Genomic DNA, 25758 nt, shown 5'->3' with positions numbered 1-25758 from the left:
GAAAGGGTACTATTAGAAGTTTTTCTTTCTTTCTTTCTTCCTTTCTTTCAGTGGTAGAAAAATAAGTGTATAAATAAAAGTAAAGGTAAAAATTAATCCAAAAAAAAAAAAAAGAGTACCATAAGTAGCTTATAAAAATACAAATGTTATATATAAGCCATATAGCTGTAGGCAGAGTATATTACTGTTGTAGCTAGTTGAGATTGTGCAACGTCATGTAACCTTGCACAACTATTCTCAAATCTACATCAAAGTTACAAATGGAGACAAAATAAAGGATGAGAATAAAAAGAAAAAAACAAACTATAATAAGGAGTCCTACATCTGAGAATGAATCTAAATAGGGTCTGTCATTTACAAGGCATATCCTTTAAAGGACACATGGTATGAGACTGAAAGGCAGATCAGCAATCAGCTCATCTGACAGAATAGCTGATAAGTACTTGGCCTGCAGAGAACCTTTCAGGAAAGCCCCTATTTAATGAGGATATGAAATTTTAAACCCACCCAATTACACACATTCCACTTGTAGTTTACTGCAGACTCGCTGGTTTCAGACATGCATGTTTCCAGTTGACAGAGATCATTTCTCTGAAAGCTGTCAAAATTAATTCAGGACATGGCCTAGTTTAATTTCTGAACTGGAAAACATTGGCTAAAATTTGTGTGCATGGCTGATGTGGAATATATTGTCAGTAGTAATTGCGTATAACTGTGACTGAAACATCGCTTACAATGGAGCCTTTTTTGTGTGCATGTAATGTGAGCAAATATGTACATATTTTCATATTTCATATCAGTGATATTTACATGCCGTTCATGGCATGCTGATTACTTTTACTGGCTTATATAGCAACTGAAGTGAAAGGGTACAACACCAGCATTAACAGAAATTAGTCATGTTAGATGCTCTGATCACTGAGTGTGAGACAATGCACGAGGGCGTGTAAACACACTTTGAAACGAATAGAACATCTTTAAACAATAAAGCAAATGAATGGTTCGCTTTATATGGACATGGTCTTATAATAATAATCCTATGATATCACCTCAACAATAAACACACACCACAGGGGGTAAAGGATAATTACATCAATTTTAATAAATAATTCTACTTTAATATACAAATTGACAGTGCTTAGATTTTTAATTAGTCTTAACATTCATTTTGAATAACAGTTTCTCCACCTCATTTTTCTATACAAAAGCAAAGTTAAGCAACAGACATTATGTACACACAGTCTTCAAAAAAAGAAAGAAAAAAAGAGAGAATCTAACTGTAGCATGAAAACCAACTAATACATTTTTAGTGAACAATGAGCGTAAAAGTTAGTGACTGCACAAGCAGCAAACATGTATCAGACTTTAAATGGGACAATAGGCACAAATGGAACATGTTTGCTGCAAAACATGAGAAATTATGCAAATGATATTTATTAAAGTAAAAGTTACACAACTCCTGAGCAAAGAGTAAAAGCATGGGTGACACTGAAATTATTCTGTATATTTGACAGACGCATCAAACATTCTAAATGTCTTTCAGAATCAAATTGAATAAAGCAAATTTATCATAAAATAAGTTAACGCTGAGATATGACACCACTGGATTTACACAGGTGAAAGAAAAAACTATCTGTATATATTGCTCTCACACAATATACTATTTCTATCGAGTGCCGTGACACTCAAGAAGTATGCACATTTTCAAGAAATAAAAGAAAAAAGTAAAATTGAGAAGGCCAACTTATTAAATATATGCTCTATATTTGCGTAAGTAAAGACAACCAACAACTCCCTATTTTATCCAGTGACGATAAAGTACGAACAAAAACGTTGGCTCACGCTTTTTAGTAAGACATGATTGATGGAACTTAAATCCACACACCAATGAGGTTGCATATTTAAGTTAATATATTGCACAACATACAAAAATAAGACATTTAATACTGCTCATTATGCCAGAAATATAAATAGAAAACATGATGATTAAAATAAACAATGAAAAACAAATGGGATTAACTCCTCCTGTCCAGTCAGCTCCATCGTGTTTCAAGTTCAACCAGTAAAGGCCATGTGTTGAGAAATCTAACTGATTTCTACATAGAAAACTTTTGGCACAATTTCAAACTAGACTGAACAGAATGAGGTGGGTGAATGTTACTGTTTGGAGTAACATGTGCGTGGGGTAGAGCTACACATTGTCTTATGACTACCTATGTTACAGTGTTTCCCTACCGTTATAAGTTAACACTCACACTCAGTACAGTACACGTGAAGCGCAGCCTCTGAAAGAGGCTCCGTCCACACACACAGTCGATGCTGAACTGCTTCAGAGCCGTGTTAGTTGACCTTATGCGGGCTGCTGGGGGTTGACGTTCATGTGCTGAGGGTGTCCCAGCAGGCCAATCCGCTGCTTCTGCTTCCTCTGTTCTGTCATCTGAGGACGACAGAGAAGACAGATCTTTAAAAATAATTCCACCTGTGCCTCTGCTGGCACGCGCATCTTCCTCCTCTGTACATGCTGGCACCTTCTCTGCTCTACAGTCCTCATTGATTCATTCTTTCACGCCACTTTACAGAAACTAACAAATGCTGCACAAACCCTGCACACTGCTGAACTGAAACGGATTCTTCTGAAATCCTGCCAGCCCTTGTCATCCACATTGCTGCGTCTTCTGACGAAAGCAGCAGAATACAAACTACTAATACTGAAACCCAGTCAAAAGAAATTTCAAGATCAAGCAAAGCACATGAGTCATAACACAGGTGTTAACCTTTATACCAACAGGAACAAGAATGGGTTTTCTGCTAAGAATTAACTTTAATTAACAGAAGGTAGTGATTTGCACCTCAGCACTGAAACACAACATTAAAAGTGAGAAGACAGAGTGGTCCTGTAATGAGTGTTCCTGGAGAAATAATTCTGCGTAGAGGGACGTGTTAGAGAAAAATATCATCATCAAGCACAGTAAGTTGACAGTTTAAACTCAGTTAGTAGTAGAATGCTGGCTTGTTTTACACTACAATTTTCTAATTAAGCCAATTTGATTTGTAATGATCCAACACAGAGAGGAGTTGTGGCACAACTTTCTTGATTTTGTCCTACTCTGAATGCAATTAGAAGAATTAGAAGAATTTTAATTAATGAACTCTACACAATCCTGCTTTTTGAATTGTTTCTTTATAAAAACAAGAGAAAGCATGCTGAATCTGGACTGAAATGTGATGCGGTGCCCTTCACAGCTTTCAGAAACACAATAATCATTTCCCCCCTGTCTGGGTCAAAATGTCTCGGTAACATTCACTTCCTCACAGATAGTTCTCATTTCAAGGGTAAAGCCATTTTTACAATTCTGTTTACTAGAAACAGCGGATTGCAGCAATTGTGCAATTTTAGTGCAGAGGACTGTTGATATACGCAATATCATTGGAATGTATTCTTACACAACTTAGCACTTAAATCTGTGAGTTTAATCACTGCTTTAAAATCATTCACTTACTGAATAACTATCTCACTAGCCAGTCTAATCAAAAGTAATGATTTTATAATTCTGTGCTTTTCTAAATACTGAAGAAGGCTTTGTCCAGTAAACAAAGAAATCAATGAACAGATAACAAATAAAAATTCAAATCTTAGCAAAAAGGTCAATAATGACTTCCAGAGAAACTAAAGATAGGTTGTTGCTCAATGATGAAAATAAATCAGGCTGACAGCCTCATGAGCTGTGTTGTGAACTATGACTCATCACCTTTTGCATTTAGTAAGCTCCACATCTAAAGGGCAACGAGCAGCAAACAAACAAACCTCGAGCAACGTCTGCTGTCCACATCTATCGAAAAACGTCTCTCACTCTTCATGTTTTCGCCCACGATGAAGTCAGAGTCTTCAAAGTCTTTTGTCTCTGTCACTGTTTCACTGCAGTTTAACTAACCTGTTCTTTGAGCTCTGTCAGCTGGCCCGAGAGGTTCGACACCAATTTCATGGTGGACTCCAGTTTCTCCTGCAGGTTTCTGATCTCGTTCTGTTCTCCATCTGCATCGCTACTGACCAAGGACATGGCCCGCATCCGTGGGAACCAGTCCAAGTTGTGCTCCTGGAAAACAGAAATGTGGATGGTTAGGGGCAGTATATCGAACCATAATCCGACTGATTTATAACATCCATTATCGAACTTTCTGTTCAACACAGTGAATATGTTTTGTTCCTTAAATAAACTAGTCTCATTTTTATTTTTAAGCGCAGCTGAAAGTGTTTCACACATTAAAACACGAGCAACATCAAGTATGACCAACTAGCCAAGCCCCATTTGATTTGTCTTTTTCATCATAGGCCCTGTTTCATCTCTTTGGCTGTGTGCGCTGATTTGAAGCTTGTTCTAAAAGCGGAATCAAACTAATCATGAGGGACTTTCCATATTAAAATCACATGGGATATAAGGGCCTTCTTGAAATCACTTGTACCAGGCAGTTCACTTATTGGTGATATGTTTCCGTCACATATAGCCTTACTGTGCAAACGACAGAAGAGGCAAACTTACAGAACTAAGGTGGAGAAACGAACTTCCTTGTTTGATCATACACACATCGCCTCACATGTGGCACTGAGATGAACACATAGCTCTTGAACGCTCCTGCAAACTGCATACAGTGACTCACAGAAGCAGTGGGGCAGAGGGTTAAAATTTAGAATACTCTTTTGAAATACTGGCACTGATTTCTCCTGAGAAGATGTTGTAGAATAACTCTAACTACTGGCACACTGGTGTCAGCAACACTCAAGAAACATTAAAGTTTATTGTGTAGATTTTGTCAGTTCTTTCATATTTCTGAAGTTGGAATCAAAGGAGCCATTAACCCCCAATGAAAGCTCTAAATGCCAAAGTGAAAAGGTTTTGAGAGTAGATTCTTTGAAAGGTATGAACCTGTTATATGACACATTGAAAACTGATGGTTGAGGTATTGGAAGTTTGACAACTGTGGGCATGAGTGTTTTAATGTGGTTGATGGTGTAAACTGATGAGCCAGCAATATCAATTAAGTGTGAGGTTCAAACAAGTATGATTACAAGTTGAAATGTTTATGTACGTCTCATAAAATAATGAAGTGAAAAAAAAACTATTAAAGAACAATCCATATGATTTTCATAAAATCATATGCATGTTTTTGATACTATATAAAGTTGACATTTTGTCAGCAATGGCCATTTAATACATTAACATGATGTAATTACATCTCTATGTAGGAGTTTCCATTGGTAGTGGCGGAGTCTGCCATTCTTGCGCTGGATTCTAAGTGTCTTGCTGCAGGTAATATATCATTACATCCTCACTGTTTACTGTTCAATTGTGTCATGCTGTATCAAAGCTGTTATAAGCTATAACTATTCTACCACAAAACACTGGGTGGCTTTTATTGTGATGCAGTCACAAGAAACGCAATGTATCTGTCAGAGTTTACTATTGTTTATCAAAAACACCTCTACAAAACAACAATCATTTGTCAGTGGATCAGTCAGAAATTTTTCAGGGAGTTAAAAGAACAAGACTGAGCAGCACTCATTGAGGTGTTAAATGAAGAGCTGTGAGCAACAGATGACCTCACATAGGTAACCGAATTGACGGTGCCCTGCTGTGTGGAAAATGTGGCATGAAATCAAATTGCAGCAGCAGTTATTATTCTTGTCTGACTTCTTCAATTTGGGTTTGTTTGGTGTTGTACAGGTGTTGCTCAGTTGATATATGTTGACAAAGTACTGCTCACTAGTGTTTGTTGCCTCAGTGTTCTGGACTTGTAGTATCAAACCTCATTTGCTGCTGCCACCAGTATCCACATGTGTTTAATTAACCAGGACTGAAATCATCAGGATTATAACTTCAAGGAAAAGGAAAAGCATTTCAAAAATAAATAGGAAAACAAAAGTAGTATTGATTAAGAAAAATTATATAAATTATATATAAAAATATATAAATTTGTGTCATTGGTATGTATGATATGGAAAAACATACTTTTGTGACCTTATTGCAATTGAGGTCTATAGATAAGGAGGACTATTGTGTACAAACATGGCTGAGGGCCACTCTGAAGGCTGCATTCTTTCATGCTTCTATCTCCTCCGGCACTTGACCGACACATGCCATTGTTATTGTGTGCTGTCTGAACCTGCTCCCAAAATAAGCCAAAGTCATGTGAACACACTGATGTTTAATTCTCCACAACATAAACACACATCCTACATACCCATGTCACTGTCATGTGAACTCAATCCACATAACCATCAGTGCTAATGCTGTATGAATGAAAAGGGAGGATGCTGCATAGCTACTGAGGTCACTGTCTAGAAACACTGTAATGCTGAAGAACTGAGCTGGAAAAGTCCCTAGGTTTCAGTGGTTGATTTGGAGACATATGGGCGAGTGAGGTGGCCGTCCGAACCACAAACCAGTCCTGGGTCAGACGGCAGCCTGAGGGGAATCACACACCACTAAGATAATGAGCATACACTCATTCTGAAAGGACTGGAGGACTGTTGTGAGCAAGTTCCACTTCCTGAATGCAAAGAGACAGAAGCTGTGTTTACCTACTTCACCTGCTCCCTCCCCCAAAACTCTATTATACTCTAACTATATCTGAACACAGCTCCAGATCTACATACATACTTGTTTCAATAAGACATCTTTATATTTCTTGCAATATTTGTTATGAGTGAAACTGAGATATAATATGCAGTTCTATCATCACAGTACTTTAATTTGCAGATCAAGGCTGTCAGAGGAGGATTAATTATGGATAAAATATTTTTGAGAACATTTTCTTGTCACCAGTATTTCCCCACACTCTGTTCTGCTCATATAGAGTCAAAAAAAAAAAAAAAAAAAAAATTTAACTAAACATGACAGAGGTCATTTCCCCATTTGAGATCCTGCCTGCCAGCCAAAGGTACACGTGTGTTTGACGACTTTATCAGCAGCAGCCCTGCCCTCTTTCCATCCCCAGTGTTTACAAATGAAAGCACTTCCAGTAAACTGAGAAGTGCAGCCACGACTTAAGACTCTACATCACGCTGGTTCAATGGAAATGACGGAAGTACATTTTTCATTATTAAAACCGCACGCGCCATGACAGAGAAACAGGATGCTGTGTGGTTAAAACAGCAACAGAAAACGTCACAGTCATGCCACAAGCCACCTGACAGCTGACAGCCCACTCAGTCTACAAATATGCAAATAAATGCCAAAAAATATCACACATCCAAACAGACACAGGCAGACATCACTTAAGCATTTTAAAAAATATGACCAGATAACTGTTTTGAATGTTTGTGGCTACGGGTGTTTCAAATTTGCTCATGGAGCAGGGGCGTCTTTCAGTATTGGGTGCAGTAAGAATTAGGGCAATGAGTGTGAGCGAAACATCATCTTTTTTACACCTTAGACGTGACATTTCACCCAGAGCCTCCACCATTGACGTCAGTCCCAGTCATTGTCAGAGTAGTCTGACTTCTACACCCCTTCTGTCCTGTTGCTTCTTCCACGTTATTGCAGCATCAAATAAATCGAAACACAGTGGGAGACAACCAGTACAGATTGAAGAATTTGGGCTCACAAGTCATCTTTTTAAGTCGTGGTTTTATAATTAAAATCACTCAACACTATTCTACAAATTATCTGGGTCAAACAACATGTAAATATGTGTAAGTTCACTAGTAAGTCAAATACAACAAAACCAGCAGGGCTATATAACTACAGGATGTGACACAGTAAACTGTAATGGTCAAAACTAATGGTCTATGTTGGTATGGTCTATTGACACAAACAGTATGGAGGAAGTTGGTTACAAAGGCCACTGCTACATTAGATTAGATATGCATTAGAAATATGCGTCTTGAAAGACAGAGGTGTATTCATAGGTATATTTAATATTTTCATTAATATATCAGCAAATGATTATGATTTTCTCTGTCTCGGTATGACTGTTCTCATTTCATGTTTTCATTTTCATGGTATGAGGAAAACTAAGGAACATTCTGCAAAGTTTGTACACCTATTAAAACGTAAATTCAATTCTATACATTCTATACAGAACTGCACAATTCTTGCTCTTTGCGTTTTTGAAAATTCAAAAAATAAATCACTGATGCATGTCACCTCTCACTGTCTGTATCTCCACTATCAAATAAAGGCAAAATGCCCAAAAAATAACTTCAGAGAAAAGTTAAATTAACAAAAAATATTGTTTCAAAAAATGCCTATAGGACAAAACATAATCTCCATAAATAATGTACGCTAGAGGAACACTGCAATCTTTGTTGACAATACAACATGGAGGCCCCGCATCAAACACTTGCATGTGAAGCAGAGTTAATGTTAAGGATGACTGGGTCAGCTGATGGGTCATCGGGGTCTTTTCGCACCATGTGTGCCCTCTCTGCTCCGTCTGCCCCCTAAAACCTGCTGGTCAGAATGCACCCATGACAAACTAATTTTGGTTCAGTAGGGTGAAAGGTTAATGGGTAGAGAGGATAGGGATTAATCCCAAATCAGGTGGTTCCTCACAAGACTGAGTGTAGCAGATCAAGGCGAAAGGCAGCGAAGTGGGCTAAATGGCACCTAATGAGAAACTGTGTCAGAAACTGACAGCAGCTCAAGTACGTCAGGGAAGCAACCACTTCAGAAGAAGGGGCTTTCCTTTGACAGTTAAAAATGCTTTCTAATTGCTCACAGGGTATAGTATGATGGAACAATCAAAACAATCTTTTTTTTTTTTCTTTTTCTTGACAATGACAAATGTCCACAGAGGTCATCATGTTAGATCAATTGTGACATACACTTAAGAGCCGGATCAAACTGTGTGTGTGTGTATGACATGTTACTCTTGTTTTGTATTTGTAACGGCAAACCCAAACACTTTCTAGTTGACATTTCAACATTTAGATGATAATATAATCTTGCATTACTATTTTTTTTTTTTTTTCCAATCTGAGTTTCCAGTGCTCTGTCTGAAGCAATGTTTTGTTATTCAACATGTAAAAAAAAAACTATAAATAAATAAATATATAAATAAATACAGTATAGGTCAAAAAAATCATTTTTCTTCCATTTTTCTTTATCCATTTAGTGGAATGTCTTAGTGCTCTCTGAAATTAAATCAGAAGGACAAATAAATAGCAATTTTGTTTTTAAAGTAATTATGGAGTCTTACATCGTAAATTTAAACTCAATTCAGCAACTGAACACACTTGGGATATTCTTACTATTCTTACTACAATGGGAATGAAATATTGTGCAGCCAGTTCGTCCTAACGTGGTAACAGAAGTTGTTACAAGTATGCTGCACTTTTAAGGTGTTTTGCTTTCACCTCCTGTCCAGTTCATCCCAGAGCAGCCCCATGGGGTATATTAGTCATGAGACTGTGCTGGTCTTCCATCATGTGAAGCCACCGTCTTGCTTTTTTCCTCTAATGTTTTGGGTCATGATCTTGCTGTAAGATGAACCTCTGACCAACCAGTCTGTCTTCTTTTGTTACTTGCCCTTTTCTCACCATTCTGATAGCAATATACAGGACTACTTCCTACAGCACAGTATTGTAATAATAATGCATCAGAGGGTGTAGTAACATTGCTTGTTCCAACACTGCCTTCGTACAGACAGAGGGTTTGTAAGTTATCAACAAAAGCTGGGACAGTTGTAGGAATTGTTTGCAGAAACTTTCAAGGTTTCATGAAAGCCTCAGGAAAGCTAGAAGTTGGACCTGAACTGCAATAATTCTATGAAACTGGAAAAAGAGGGGTGGTAGATATTTACTTTTTTGACAGTTCAATAAGCTATTTTGGAATTTTTTTTTTTTTTTTTTTTTAAAGAAATACAGCCTCACACTGCAGGTCTGCCTAAGTGCCTATCATGAGGTGATATGCATGGCTGAGACCTGTGAGTGTGTGTGTGTTTAATGATTAAGGCATGGTTGCTTCAGAGGATTAACACATTTTATGTCAGTGGCCGACTGTTGAATGTTAATTCCCCATTCCCAAAGCTGACTGATGTGATAATACTTTGGAAGGATTCAAGGTCACAGAGGCAGGGATTACATAATGTAGTCATGGTACTATGGGGCAGATGAGGTAAAAAAAAAAAAAAAAGGTAAAAGAAAAAACAAACAAAACAAAACAAAACAAAACAAAAACAAAAACAAAAAAACCCCAGAAATGTTACTCACAGGTGCAGGTTAACCTCAGTAAAGACTACAACAGTAACCTGATATAGTTTTGAACTGTACTTCAGCATGTGTAATGTCCGAAAAACACATGATTTGTTATTTGTAGTGGCAAACAAGGTGGGGTGAACTGGACAGAGAATTTGTATAAATCAAATGTATTTATGAATTCCCTCTCTCAGGTCTCTAAGCACTGCAGTGTAGGACTGAAGGTTTGCTTGTATGTAGGACTTTTGAACAGTTACAAAGCAAAATGCATGTGCATGACAAGATACTTACCCTGATCATTTCAGCTACATAGCTCTCTGGTCCAGTGTACTCTGTGGAATCCTTCACCTTCACCAGAACGATGAAGAACAGGTAATGCCACATGTTGTGCTCGACTTTGATGTGTTCTTCAAAGGTAACTGTCTTATTGTCAAACTTGTCCCGCTCCAACCCTGAGAATGAAATGATTCAACCCAACACACAGGACACACACACACACACACACACACACACGCATATGCAGTCATGCGCGGATGCATGCACACGCACACAAACACACACACAACCACACATCAAATAAACATAGTGCTCTCATTTCTTTGGAAGAGTGAAGAAATACACTTTATGTTGCAACATGACGTAGTAGTTCTTGTGACCTAAATGAGGGTGACTGAGTGACAGAAAAAACAAGAGGAAATGGGGTAACAAAAGAATGGGCAGGCAAAACATCAGAGGTGAGATCTGCTAATAATGTCCACTTATTGTTTGGCACACAAAATCACTGTAATCCGTTTACAGTCTTGCATTTACAAAAAAGAAATAACCCTTAATATGGTTGAGCAACACAAAGCACTAAGAATGACCACAACTAACCAGTGAATGTAGACATGTTTCACATATAAAGCCTTTAAGTGTCTGCTTAGTGGTGGATGAGGCCAGTGTTAGAGTGAGTGTACAGTCTAACATGGTCAAGACCCATATGGCAACAGGAAGAAACACTCCTCCTCCACAGCAGCACCTGCCATGACTAACCATTCATTCTGGGAAGAGGAGGCGTTTCATTGTTTATACTACCCAGAAAAACAGCCCCCATTTTGCACAGAGCCTTGATGCGACACTGCATCACAGCAGTCGCATGCTCATACAAGAGCAGGCGAGGTAGCAGACCACTTGTTTGATTTCTCTTGATTTCATCATCATCTGCAAGCCTTGGCATTCACACCTGCTGACTGTACTGCACAACTAATACGATAAAAGTGTTGCGTCAAGTATCGACTGCAGCTTCGACTCAAATGGAAATGCGAGACATTTCCGCTTTTTTCAATTCTAAGAAGGTAGAATGATTACTATATAGAGATGATGGAAAAAAGATTGGAAAAAATGTGACAAAGGTCATGAGTCACATTCCCATAATGCTCACTAACAATAGCGTCAGTCTGCTGAGTGTGCAGAATGACTTTTATGGTAAACAAAAAATCTGACACGTAATTAAATGGTCTTAAAAGTTTTGTAATATAACAATTTATCTTAATGCAATTTCTCACCACAAATAAAACATGTTGTCTTTAGGATTTCCTCTTTCTTCTGCTTCTCACTCCTCAGGTCAGCAAAAGTATCAATGATGACACCAAAGATGAGGTTGAGGACAATAATGATGACCATGAAGAAGAAGAGCAGATCGTAGATCACTCTGGCTGCAAAAAGGGGTTCCTGTTGAACCAAGGGGAGAAAACTTGTAAGCAGTATCAATATGAGTAACTAAGCTGATGTCTCTCTCTCTCACATACACACACACACACACAGAGTTTGAATCTCCACCCTACTAAACTATTACTCAATCAACCATAGAAGAAGGTTTATTAGTTTGCTTCTCCTAATGGTAACAAATGTCTTCTCCTACTACTTTATTATTTAATTATTTATTTATTTTTAAATTGGAAATTGGATTTGCACAGAAATCCAAAGAAATATTTGGTAGTTATTACAATCAGTAAATATTGAGCCAGTGATAATAGATTTTTAAGCTCATCATACATGTATACAGACACTGATTGCTTGAGTAATTTTGAACTGTAGGATGTCAAGTTTCATTGCAAAAATAAAACATCTGAAATGTTTTATTTAAACAGTAAAAATATCTAATTTACTCTGAGGGGGAAAAGTTATGTCTATGTAAATATGGACACCACTTGTATGTGATTTTGTGTTAACACATTTGAGTGACTCATAGTGCCCTCTTTGCATACAGGGTACTATCTAGTTGTGCAGAAGTTATCTTTGAGTGTTAAACACAGCCTGACACAACTGCAACTCAATCAGAGAATTCACATAAATGCTAAGCTAACTGAGGTTTACGTAAGTCTTGTGAGTCATGCCCTCGTTCTATAGGTCAAGCTGCAACACCAACCACCAACACGTTGTGGTAGTGTGCAAGATTGTCTTTATCCTGGATAAGTACCATTAATGCGTTTTCTGGCATGTTTGGAGTTATGAAGGTTCACTGTGCAACCTGTTTGACCTATCAGCACATTATATGTTCATTTATTTATTTTTAACAATTCAATTCAATTCAAAGAAAGCCACTTTAGACACACTGGCTGGGTAACAATTCTTCGGTGTTTATTAGGTCAAATATGTTATCGAATATCTACTTTTTGAAATTAAAGAGAATTAAATACACATTATGGTGATCCTCTTATGGGCTCATTTAACAAAAACGCCCTTATTAGATAGCAGTTTTCTCTATTCACTTTAATTTAATTCATCTTAATTTAATCTTTACGTGTGTGGGAGGGGGATTGTACAAGCATTTCCATGTGCACTGCATTTTGCTGTTATCTGTATCAGAGTTTGGTAAATAATAAATTCTAATCTAAAATTCTCAAAAGGAGAAAAGAGGTACACAATGGCACTGTTTTGTTTTTTTTTTTGTTTGTTTTTTTAAACTCTCAATCTATTTTTCTTTCATGTTGTTGTTGTGTTCCTGTTCTCTGTACCTCTTTGGATGGCTTCCGTAGGACGTCCCCAACACCTCCTCCACTCCTGAGGCCGTGACTCAATACTGTGACAATGCACATGAGCAAGGAGTCACACGTTCGCTCCTTGTCCTCGATCACCACCGCCGACGGCTGGATGGCAAGGGAAGCTAAAGAGACATACCAATAATGTCAGACGATTATTTCCTGTATAAGCTGAATGCAAAGCTTTGTCTGATCAGTCAGCTGCATTGCCATTACCCACCCATAATGCTTTTAAATTTAACTTCATAAAAAGGAGGCCAGTGGGAAAGAAGCTACACCATAAATAGAAGACTTTTGATCCAATATACTAAAAACACTATACGCATTTGAAGCCTGATTTCATACTCTATTACATATTATTGGTTTAGTGAATCAGCCCCATTAGAGCACATGGGAAATAGTTTTTAATTGGGCTGGGAAATTTCTCAAACTATCCATACAAAAACAAGTCACCAGACTACCATAATTAGCCAGTCTGGTGGTGATGGATAGGAAAGCCTAGACGAGGTCAGGCTCCAGGCAGTTTGAGGATTCATCACGGTTGGCTGATCAATTTTAAGGTGGTGCATGTGTTCATCTTTGATTGGAAGCTTTTCCCATTAAGGTCAGTCAGTTTGCAAGAACTCATTGTTTGCTGCAAGAAGCCCTCTGCGCCATCACTGTGTGCACCCAAAGACCTAACTTGTACCTGATGGTAGTTAATCCTTGACCTTTCAACCCCGGGCCCCTACATCAGGTCTTAGGCTCAGTCCCCTGAGACACACAAGGAGCCTAAACCCTGGGTGTTTCACCCAGCTGCCTGAAAGCCCTGAGTTGCCCCAGCCAGGTTTAATCCCATGACCACTTGGTTGCCCAGATTTACAGCTCAGTGAGACGAATCTCTTTCGGCTGAGTCATATGTCTGCGAGGACATAAAGACCTTTACATACACACACTCACAAGCATGGACATTCAAAGACAGACATAAGCACACAGTCACACACAAACACTTGGGAATCTCTTGAGACGCAGGCATGCACCAACATGTGGATTTAAACTTAAAAGAACCCTTCGACCCCGTCGCCCAACCTCCGCCTCAGTCACACACACACACACACACACACACACACACACGGACACATACACAGTTAGCTGCCACATTTGTGAACCTACCATCCATGGCGGCCTCTCCTGAACAGTTTTCCCTGTTTTCTTTCTGACACACTCCACCAGAGAAGAACTCTCCCACCATACTGGCTCCATGTTCTATGCATTTGGGAACAAAAAACTTTATGCAACTGAACAATCTGCAGTTGGTTTGCATGTGCATTAAACCAGACACACACTTTTTGTATTCCTTGGCTTCACTTTGACTACATGTATTTTCACAGACATCCAGTGAGTGTGCGCTGTGGAAAACATTCCATGTTTGAGTCTCTTGACTGGCTGGGTCAAGACAGGGCAAGTAATTGATGTTTATCCCATTAATGGACTGAGAGGAAACCTGTATTTCAACATACCTAGTGTTTTGTTGGGTATTCTGTCCACAGCCAAAATGAAATCATCTTTGAAGAAGATATAACCCACAATGGAGAAGAGGTAGACGAGGATAAGAGCCAGCACGGCTGTCAGAACAATGGAGCGGCCATTGCGGGTCACACTCTTTATAACGTTCAGCAAGGTCTCTTCTCGGTAAACCAGATCAAAGAGCTGGAAAGAGCAAAGATTCAGAGATGTGTGTATAGTATGTGTATGCATAACATGCATGAAAAAGAGAAAAAAGTGTGTCTAAATGTGAGTGTATGGGCAAACAAAGGCCACAGTTTTGTTTGGATCTGAGCCTTTGTTTAAATCTTCTGAGCATTTCATGGTTAATTGAAGTTGGTAGAAAATATATGTACCTATATAAGCAATCAAATGGCAACTAAATCCAATTTTTATCTCATGTTTCTCTGAGTTACAGAGCAAAATAACAACAGAAAAATTTACACTATACTATCTTTATTTCTATTTAGCACAAGTTGGACATTGTTGTCAATATACCACTACCTTGGCTGTCACTGTCCATGTGTGTAAGAATATATATACGAATAAGATTATCTGGTTTGTGTGTGAGCTAACGTACCAGCAAGCTGTAAAAGAAGACATGGACAAAGACCCCCAGGGTGCAGATAATCAGGTAGAGCAGGTGGTACAGGAACTCCACATCCATGATCATGGCTTTGTAGCCACGGGTGAAGGTTCCTCGGTTCCCAACAAAGCTCATCAGGAAGATTACCTTATTACATAACTGAAGAACAATGGACACACAGAGGTAACATACAATATGTTCAAAGTGACAAAGTAAGGCTTAATAGTAGCAGTAGTAGTAATAGTAGTATTTTTGTCTTTGAGTAAGATCTGGAGATGACCATTATACAGACTACTAAAAATAAAGTGGATGTGGTTGACCACCAGTGGAGTGTGGAATCTCCAGGGTTTATGCATCAACACGTACCGGCTATGAGTGACATTTGTGTTTGCAGCTATAATGCAATACACAGTCCACAGTAAGATCAGACCTCTGGTTCTGGAAGTGATACATAAGTCATTAAAAATCTGTCAGAGTCATGACAACTTCAGGAGGGGAAGTGAGAGAGACTTGGAGAGATTAAATCTCGGTTAAATGTTTAGTGTTGCTCTATACTAATGGGCGCCATGGTGTTCCTGCACTGCATACGTGTTAGTCTTGTATTAATAAGTTTAATGTTCAGTTAATGTTTGACCTGTAACTATGCCTTGTGCCAAGGCACATTCAAGTCAACCATCCACTGGGTAATATAGCATATCTGGGTGTCAGTTTTGAACACACTGATGCACACTTACATTGAAACCCCCCAGCAGAAGCAAAGTGGGCTCCAGGCCTACAGAGAAGATCAAGCGCAGAATGGTGGAGGCGATGAGTGCCCGGATACCATGAGGCTGAGGCAAGACGATGACTATAGCCAGAGACACCAGCATGGCCATCCACAGCAGGGCAGATAGATGGGGCTCCAGGGTACCTGATGATGAAGAAGGGGTTCCACAGAATAATCAATGATGTAGCCAACTATGTATTTGTCTCTTTAAAATGTCAACAAGAGGCTAATTCAGTTAGCTGGGGTTTAGACACACTATAGCTCTACAACATTTAAACTACACTCCAATATGACTTAAAGCATTTAGGAAAAAAAACCTGCAGAAAAGTTTGTGTTCTGATGCGAAAATCTAACTATGAATCTTGATGCCTTCACTCCAGTTTATCCTCTTTGCCTATTCAGAAAGAACTGTGACAACATGAATGCACAATTTTATAGATGCAGCTGAGCATGCATGCTTATTTCATTTTCATTCATTTATAAACAGGGGTAAAATGACCAGTTAAAAATGAATGATGCTTTATTGACTGGGACCGTGTGTCATCCAGACAAAGAAATCTTGGTGTTTTCATTGATGAACCCAATAATTTGTAAAATGTACATCATAAGCGGAGCTCTCTCCCTGTGTGCGTTGTGTTTTACACAACAGTTATGTATTCCACATCAGTAATTGTGGGTCAGCAAAGCATTAACATGAGCTCACCAGGCACCAGCTCAGTGCCAAGTCCTGGGCAGCATGTAGCAGAAAGGCTGATTCATTTTGTTAATTCCTCTGTGTTAACACACAAATGCATTGATCAAGTTGGAAAAGGAGTTCAGTAAGGCTTTCTTTTTTCTGAGGCATCAAGAAGACCACTTTCAACATCTCCCACTATGCCCTCAATTCGAGAAGAAGGCCTCCTTCTTCTCGCCTGTCTGTGTACAGATCACATGACAGGTATTCATTACATAACTCCCAGCTGGCTAAAAATACACTTTAGCATCGTAACAGGCTGCCCGGGTGCTCGGACTTGGCAGCCAACCCAGACACAGCAGCTTGTACGTCACACACCTACAGACTAAGACCATTCATCTCTCTTACTTATATCTCTGCTTACTCTGCAGATAGAAGATAGAGAGACTGACCTTTACACTAAGCCACTTACACTAAACCAAAGCAAATTCATGTACAGCCTGATGTTTGCTGTGTGGCGAACAGTTTCTTTACCTCACATATGCACATTTCTGTTACCGTCACCTTTCTACAGAAGGTGCACAAGCCTGGAGTTTTTCAAGGTGCTCCCAATCACATTTTCTCTTCAAACAAACCGCTAAGAGGAAACATCCATTGACATGTGAGTGATGTGTGCAGCCAATACAATAATGTTTTTTTTTTACTGTGTATCTATACACTCTGCACATTAATCACACCTTTAAGGCTATCAACGTGTCACATTGTCAAACTATATGCATGTCATGCCCAAGTAAAGTTTACTGGAGTAGTTTGGTTTATTCAAGGTTTGCAAGCGGATGGCTTGAATATTAACAGGAGAGGTCGAAGCTTGTATGAATCCAGGACACACCATGTCATTAAATTTTCACTATTGCAAAACTTAGCAGTGACTAAGACTTTTTTTTCTCTTAATAACTGGCTTCAGTCTGAAGTCTCTATCTGTTAACCCATCTTGCACTGATTGGCACGTCCTGAAATGAACTGCTAAGCTCTCACAAGACCTTTGACACTGTAAACCACATGGAGTTTTTAGAACTAAGCTAACAACCTCTTTTTTTGTCTCTTCTCTACCACTGTGAGGAAGTTCAAACAAAAGGGACCTCGCCGTTTGACCCCAGACAGAACAATTGAAAGTTTATACGAATCACAATGTGCGTCTTCTCTCTGCTACTCTGCACTGGAACAATGGAGGCCTTAATGGCTGTGGCTTTTCACATCCCCACAAATACTGCCCTCGAGGAGAACCGAGAAAAAAAGGAAAGGACTGAGAGACAGCAAAACAAATAGAAAACTGAAACTGCCTGTAAAAACATGCTCAGGTCTGTCACATTTTCCTTTGGTTTGTGAAAACCCCTGTCATGCAGGAATTGATTATCACCTAGACATCTCCCTTTGAATGAATATCATATCTCTGAGGTAATCTCTTACACCTCATGACTCAGCACCTGACAAATTTTCCCAACCAAAATCTGTAACTTAAGGTCACATGACAAAACCTGACTGACCATGGGTTATTATGGTGTGGGAAGCAACGTGAAAGGTGTAGATCCCACAAAGAAGTTGAAATGAGTCTGTTTTTTTTTTTTTTTTTTTTTTTTTGTCATGTTAGGTAAAAAAAAAAAAAAAAAAAAAGAAGAAGAAGAAAAAAGTCTGTTCTTTTTCTACTGGCACAACTGTGTTGGAGAGTTGTTTACCAATACATATAGATATATACAGTACATATATAGTAAGGTATTTTTGAGATTACTCTTACACCTAATGCTAAAAAAAATATTAGTTTTTGATCAAGTTGGAAAGTTATTAGTTTTGTTTTAAAATGTATTATAAAAATCAGAAATCAATGATAAATCCGATATGATGACAGATATTAGTCTAACCAATCAAACAAATTATTATAGACTAGAAATTTCTATATTTGTTATCAGGGTAGAATTTTCAGTTTGTCTGATGTACGTTCATGTCATATGGGATTGATGGTAGAGATGAGAAAGGTTGTTGATGATTGTCATTAAACAACAAGCCGTATATAGCGTTTTTTCCAGTCATAAATACGACTTGAATGCTTTAGCCACTTATAAGTTAAAAACTGGTGATTACAATAACTTCTGTTGCTAGGAAACAGCACCATGTTTCTTAGCAAAACATATTTCCACCAGTGTCCAGGTTTACTTCCTGTCAGTGACTGATGCCAGCAAACACTGGCAAGAAACTAGAAACATGAGAGGTGCTGGATTAAAATGTACGTATGTGTACAGTCATAGTTACCAACATTATCCCATTATTACAAAAGGCTTTTTAGTAAATGTTTGTTGAGTGGTTTTGGTTCTCTATTTTTTCTCATAGAAAATCTGGTGTATTGGTGGTGGCTACTTTTAAATGTTTCTCTTGTACCAAAGCAAAAACAAATGAAAAGGTTTAATAAAGAATGCCATGTTGTGGATTACATGAGAGTTAAGTAAAGTAAGAGGCCTGACGTGATGTTTTGCTGTATGTGTATCTGTCTCTTATCTGGTAGGTGTCACTTTCAGTGGTATCTCAAGTGCCACAGTCAGTGACACAGTATTATGTTTCCTGCTCGAGATTCTGCCCTTACGGGGAGCCGTAGTATTTACGCAAGTCTGAACACACACAAACACACACAGATACAGACCTAATTACCAGAAGTGATATATATGGAGAGGAAGACTAGTCAAACCAAAACCAGAGTGAGAATGAGACTAGAAATCTGAAAACATGTGTTATCATGTGAGTGAAGCTCAGAAAAGGTATAGTATCAATTACCAGGACAGGAGCCAATTAAGAACAAATCTGTCTTGGTCTTTTGTGACAGCACTGTAGTTTAAGATCCAGACCTTCAGCTAGGATTACATTCTCATCACACCTCCACTTGTGGTGAAACTCACTTTGGTTAGGGAGGTGTGAGGCTACACCCAAACCACAAGCCCAGGAGCACACAGTGTTCTGTAAAGTCCCATGCACACTTAACGCTAATAATGCATCTTACAGTGTGAGATCTCATCACATGCCAGCTGCTATACTGTAAATATGTGTATGATTGCAAAGGCTGGATGTAAATGCTCAAGCTATATTGGGAGGTAATCCAAGGAACCATGTGCCCAGTTGGAGAGGAAATGATCTCCTGAATGCAGACCATGATCTCACATTGAAAAAGCATGTGTTGCTGATTTATTTATTTATTTATTTATTCAAATTTGTAGCACCTGACTGATTTTGCCTCAGGTGACATCACTTATGGCAAATTATCTGTTTTTGTGCAGATCCCTCTAGAGCCACAAAAGGCTATATACAACTCTCATAAACACACTCTCATGTGTAAAATCAATAGGGATCCCCTTCCAGCTCAAATCTGCAAAAGTACAAGTCCATTTCACTTCACTGTGTCATTTTTAGACCATAACAGAGCTCTGCCCATTTTTACTTCTGGAAAGTATTGTGGAAAGTGGGTGTGGCTGCCTAAAAAATTTGGCAAACACAACATCTCTCTTCCTCTACAAGTATCTAGAGAAGCTTGTCACTGCTATTGGATTAATCTGGGCAAACAAACTCCTGCTGTACAATATGAGGTGCTCAAAGTTTCTATCTAGCTGGTAGCAAGGAGCTGCACCTGGAGGGTGGAAACGTGGAGGGGTGTAACACTATTCTTCCAAACCCTAAAATAAAGAGCTTAACAAGCCATGACCCAATTTGTTTTCTTATTCATCTTTGCCGTACAGGTTTCTGGTAATGCAAAATATGTACTATATGCCTCCGGCCCCACCCCTGCCCTTGCCTGAACAGCTAATGTTTTGCCACTCACTCCTATTTCCTGTGTTTTAATAGTCAAGCACAGGGCACACACGCACATGAACTCACTCACACACATGCGCGCATAAACACACACACACCCAAAAAAAAAAAAAGAAAAAAGAAATCAGGGCCATTTTTCAACAGTTTGTTGTAAAGGTAAAGTTTAAAAGGTAAAGACTGAAGGTGACTGACCTCCACGGACACCCTCCAGAGGGTAGAAGAAGGCCACAAGTAGGTTCATGAGCACAGCCAGGTTGAAGGAGATGCTGCTCCAGAATGACATGTTCCTGGAGCACCAGTACAGGATGGGCTGGGCTGGAGGACAAGGCGTAGTAGCAAATTAATACAGGTCATTGTACCGCACAGAGAACACTGTGGCAGCCTAACATCATGCAGACAACTCTACTTTAACTGTGCTACATACCAAACACAATCTAGCAAACAATTTCGCATTGCACTTTAGTTTACAGTCAAAGTTAATCGCACAGTAACTGATCGGTGTTTCACGCCAATGAGGAGAAAAATTAGTCAATTTTGTGCTATTTTGTCATTTCCAATAATTGTAGTCAAAGCCTACAAAGACAGAGATGAGGATGATTTACTTCGTACTGTCTGCAAAATCTGATCCTTCACACCCTTAACCTCTGCTTTAAAAGGGCATACTAGTCAATGCACTGACACTAAACAATGGTACTGGATGTACTACCAAGGATAATGGGTTGAGATACCTTATGGCAATAGATGAACACTTTTTTATGTTTTTATTTTTTCAACCAAACTTTAATACTAAACACTCCAAAGCTGGGTGATTTGACAAATATCACAAATTTGGGGTGAACTGTCAAAGGTGTCTGTGTGGTTGTAAGTGCAATTATAAGCACTAAAACTGTAAACAAAGGATTCATCTTGAAAAGTAAAATCAGACACAACTTAAATCCATCCACGTACACAAAATCGATCGGCAGTCACATTTCACACACGCTAAATGATTTTTCTACTTTTAGGAGAGAAAAAACACAAGAATTTGCATGCATACATGCATGGCCAACACTATTTTGAGCCTGGCTGTTCATCAGAGAAAGAAGAACTGTGGGTGGGGACTTTCAGCAACAGAAGTCACTACATTCATGACAAGTGGTTAGCACCAATGGAACAATATGGTCTTCAGCTGTGCTGATTCATTCAGATAGGAGAGAGGTGGTTGTCGTCACGTGTTTTCACATTATAGATAAGCCATCCCTTTTTTAGGCCTGACCATGAGACAGGCCACAACATAGTCTTTAAGCAAACAAGGGAGGAAGGGCTGGGAGTTGTCACTTCCCTTCCATAGCAAGAATCTGTCAGGGGGTCAACAGTGACCTGCTCCACTGAAATCGAGACTCAAAATAGTGTTCTGGGCTGCAAGACTGTGGTATTTAAAATTAGTGAAAAACAAAAGTTTAAAATGAGAAAATGACTCCTGAGATTTCAGTTCATTTTGTGTTTTAATCATAACAATCGTGTTAATCATCCACCACATCACACTCTCCTAGCTGACATCACTCTTTCCTGGGTAGAACACATCAATTTAACAACCCTGTAGAACATACTGTATATTGTTAGTACACCTTAGCCTCTTATTAACTTATACTGTATTGTAAGTAATATCAACTGATAAGTTTCTTATCACAGTTTACATGCTGTCGCCACTTCCATCCCTCCAGGGTTCAGAGATAAGGGAGCAGTGTGCAGCCCCGTTTACACATGGAACCTGCTACATTCCTGAGTTCAGTTATCAGAATGAGTTTGTTGGCTTTGTTTACAATTCAATATGGTACACAATTTAAAAATGTGTTGAGCCTCTTTGCAAAAGACATGACCATTACAGTCTGATAAGGCTTTTTCTTGCAGCACTGCTGAGAACACCATAGGAGGGGAGTGTTCTCACAAAGTCTGATTCAATTATGGATTTTAGAAGAGTTACAGTTTAGACCTGTCTGAGGGTCTAACATCTGTGTGTATGACTTGTTTGTACTGTCATATTTGTAATTCTATGAGTACCTGGCTATAGTTGCTCTTGTTGCCACACTGTTTTTTTTTTAATCACACCTGGTTGTCCACTGTGCTTTCAGAGTTGCAAACATGTTAGACAAAGGAGAAGTTCTACTAAGTCCTACTGTTTTTAATAATCAAACCTCCACTGTGTCCTTTACTGTGCTGCATTTTATGGCTTTCGGTCACACTGCAGATGTGGGTGGAAGAGTTTGGGAAATTTCACTAGATCTTAATTTAGGGAATTTCAAGACTGACTTGTAGGGAAATTTTATCTACAGTTCCTGTTACATAAATGATGCCAGCATTATTGGTGTATCATGTGGGAAAGGGGCTTTACTATTCCTATTCTATTCAGGGAGAGCTCTCAGGGACCTGCAGGGATGCACGAGGAAAGCATGTAAACCCAAAACTATAAGGTAAAGAGTTGAGGAGAAAGACGCACAGGGAACTGTGTTTGTGTTACCAGTAGCCTCTTGAGTACCTCGCAGCTTCTTCTGCCAGTTCATTTCATTGAAGAGGTCCTCGGAGCGCAGGAAGAAGTCATTGATCTTGCTACCCTGCTCATCCCGCTCTGTGGTATAGTAGACACGCAGCTTGGACTCTTGGGTGAGGAACTCGCAGATGTTGGGCACAGGAAAGACTATCTGCTCCATGGTGCGATCTAGTCGTACAATCTGGACACAACCAACAGCAGCGGCTGCTAGTCACACACTCCTTGTCACGGTTGTGAGCAAATAAACCATGACCCTGAACTATCTTCTATGAGAATAGATTATCTGAAAATAGACTGCTTCTTTTAGTCAGTTACTAGTTATACTTCTCAATACAAATAAAAGGGTTGTGCTCTTTATGAAGGTGGCTGAAAAACTGAACCAACAACTTAAGTTCAGAACACAGTCAACAATCAACATTCGTTTTTTTTTTCCTTTTTCATTGAGCACACACATAGGAAAACATGCAAACATGCCAAAGGTGCTGATCCTTTTGTAAAGCTACATGTTAAGGCAAGCCAAGAAAAATATTATGACAAGCCTCAAGTCAATTTTAATGCCAAAACAAGCCAAAATAGTGTCACGCTAAAGCAGACATCTTAAAATAGATGTCAGGTAGTGGGCCTACAACAGCACGATTGTGACTATATTTCACAGTAAAACCTTAAAATCAAAGATTAAAAATAAGAAAATGACAGTAGCAGATTCAAAATGGCACAGCCTAACAACTGACCTCAATCTGAGCTGTGTGCTTGGCATAGAACTCAAGAGCCTCGTCACCCTCTCCATACGTGCCCCCTGGCTTCAACATAGCCTGTAGCTCCTTGTTGTGACGGGCTAACTGAAATGACAAACACCATGGAATCAATGATAAACAGATCAATGACACACAGTCATCACAAAGATTATTTCTATCATCATAAGACAGGTTCATCCTAAAACTGTACATGAGTGAATTTAACATGCTGCGCTAGTGAGGAAACATTACTGGTATTTAACAGCTGGGTACAGTACATGCTATTCATTCTTCTTTTGAATGCATGATGTTCCATCCATTCAACCACAAGGCTGCAGGGTGTGGACTGACAGTGGGTGTTGCATAGCTATAATTGTTGTTGTTAACCTAAATCATAGTTTGAGCAGACACTCTGCTATTGAGCTGCGCAGAGCCTGAGGGCTGAAAAAGAGGAGATGAGTTTAGAATGGCACATATCACATGTCTATAGCAGCCACAGGAAATGACATACAGTAACGGTAAATCCATTTAATATCCATTGTTCACGTGCTATATTATGTATGCATGTGCTACAGCCATTTACTCATGAGTGTGACCGTCCCTATTATGGATAGTTGATGGCTTACTTGATGTGCCAAGATGTAGATATTATGACCAACGTTGCGTGGAGACGCAGAGTGCTCCTCCTCTCCATCCTCACCCTCCTGTGGCTCCTCCACCTCTATCTCTCCCTGCATATAGGCCTTTTTTATCACTTCCACCTGCAAGAACATAGACTGTCAGATAACATCTGCTTCATACTCTTGCGACGATCTGAATCGTGTCATACGCACCAGCTCTTTAGGCCTCATGTTGTACAGTATCCTCTCAGCGTTCTCGCTGTCATGGCGACTCTCCATAATTGCAAGAAGCAGCTTGGAGGCATTATTCTACAAAAAAAGATGAGAGGGTAGAGATAACGGCACAAACAGATTTCTCTACCTGATGTTCAGCATTCCATACTGAACACAGGCAGTAAATCAAGGACCATTAAAGAGGAAATCCAACTATGACTATTCTTACTTTTGCAAAACGACATTTTTGCATGCTTATTTTTAGCCACCATTGTCACAAGATTGTCTTCAGTCGGTGACTTCCTGTACTGACTTGATAATCTCTAGAGAAATATGTGTCTTAAGTTCAGCTAGCCAAATAGCTCATAACACTGTGGTGTGACTGCAATCACAATCATTACACTGTGACTACAGTAACTTTGCAATTCAATGACTAATTTCTCCGCGTATGGATTTGAATATCAAGTCTGATCTTTATGTTTTAAAACACTAATTTTAATCTCTAGTGATTCTTTAAAAAAAATATGTCAGTGTGATGTCTACAACTGTCAACAGTCTTCTACAGGAATAAGAAAAATACACCATCAGTCCGAACAGGAAAGACAGCCAAACCTGTTATGTAACGCTAGATGTATTTTGAAGTGTTTTTTTCCCTCTTCAGTGATTAAACCAATAACCACTCACTTTGAGTTCCAGCACCAGATCCATTCTCTTCTTGCCAAGGGGGTTGATGTCATTGAGGATGAGAGCAATGATGATGTCAATGCCGTTGCATTCATGGGTGGCGATGCAGTTCTGAGGAGCAAATGAAATGAATAAAGGAAATTAAGTATAACACAGACTAGGAGGGTTACCAGTTTTAACCAGTGAATAATTCTGTTCTCTGATGTGACTCGAGTTTTGTCAACACTATCTGCAAACGCAGTAGATAAATACAATCAGTAAACAATTATTCTAGAAGTCAAATTCTCCCATTCTAATTATTTACCCACAGTTTATACTAATGCAAAATTGCTGTTTATACTAATGCAAAATTGCTGACAATTAATTAATT

At 39.0% G+C, this 25758-nt stretch overlaps 1 protein-coding gene across 16 annotated transcripts in view; it reads right to left on the bottom strand.

Annotated features, from left to right (window-relative positions):
• Positions 1 to 1077: 1077 nt before the first annotated feature.
• The window catches only part of itpr1b (inositol 1,4,5-trisphosphate receptor, type 1b), an 83831-nt gene continuing 59150 nt past the window's right edge, over positions 1078 to 25758 (bottom strand). For 9 of the 16 annotated variants that reach the window (XM_051074628.1, XM_051074627.1, XM_051074631.1 and 6 more), the window contains 15 exons: positions 25389 to 25499; positions 24705 to 24800; positions 24498 to 24632; positions 23869 to 23976; positions 23087 to 23318; positions 20803 to 20925; positions 16060 to 16235; positions 15320 to 15484; positions 14715 to 14904; positions 14368 to 14460; positions 13192 to 13340; positions 11740 to 11905; positions 10487 to 10647; positions 3933 to 4094; positions 1078 to 2437 (listed from right to left, as the gene is read on the bottom strand). In XM_051074628.1, coding sequence (XP_050930585.1) covers positions 2351 to 2437; positions 3933 to 4094; positions 10487 to 10647; positions 11740 to 11905; positions 13192 to 13340; positions 14368 to 14460; positions 14715 to 14904; positions 15320 to 15484; positions 16060 to 16235; positions 20803 to 20925; positions 23087 to 23318; positions 23869 to 23976; positions 24498 to 24632; positions 24705 to 24800; positions 25389 to 25499 — 2154 coding nt within the window. In that variant the 3' untranslated portion in view covers positions 1078 to 2350. The remainder of the gene's footprint in view (positions 2438 to 3932; positions 4095 to 10486; positions 10648 to 11739; positions 11906 to 13191; positions 13341 to 14367; positions 14461 to 14714; positions 14905 to 15319; positions 15485 to 16059; positions 16236 to 20802; positions 20926 to 23086; positions 23319 to 23868; positions 23977 to 24497; positions 24633 to 24704; positions 24801 to 25388; positions 25500 to 25758) is intronic. The other 7 variants (XM_051074633.1, XM_051074638.1, XM_051074634.1 and 4 more) reach the window with 1 other exon arrangement.

This window comes from Lates calcarifer, linkage group LG12 (assembly GCF_001640805.2).
Source record: "Lates calcarifer isolate ASB-BC8 linkage group LG12, TLL_Latcal_v3, whole genome shotgun sequence".
Taxonomy (NCBI): Eukaryota; Metazoa; Chordata; class Actinopteri; family Centropomidae; genus Lates; species Lates calcarifer.
This window is presented reverse-complemented; position numbering and strand designations above follow the sequence as displayed.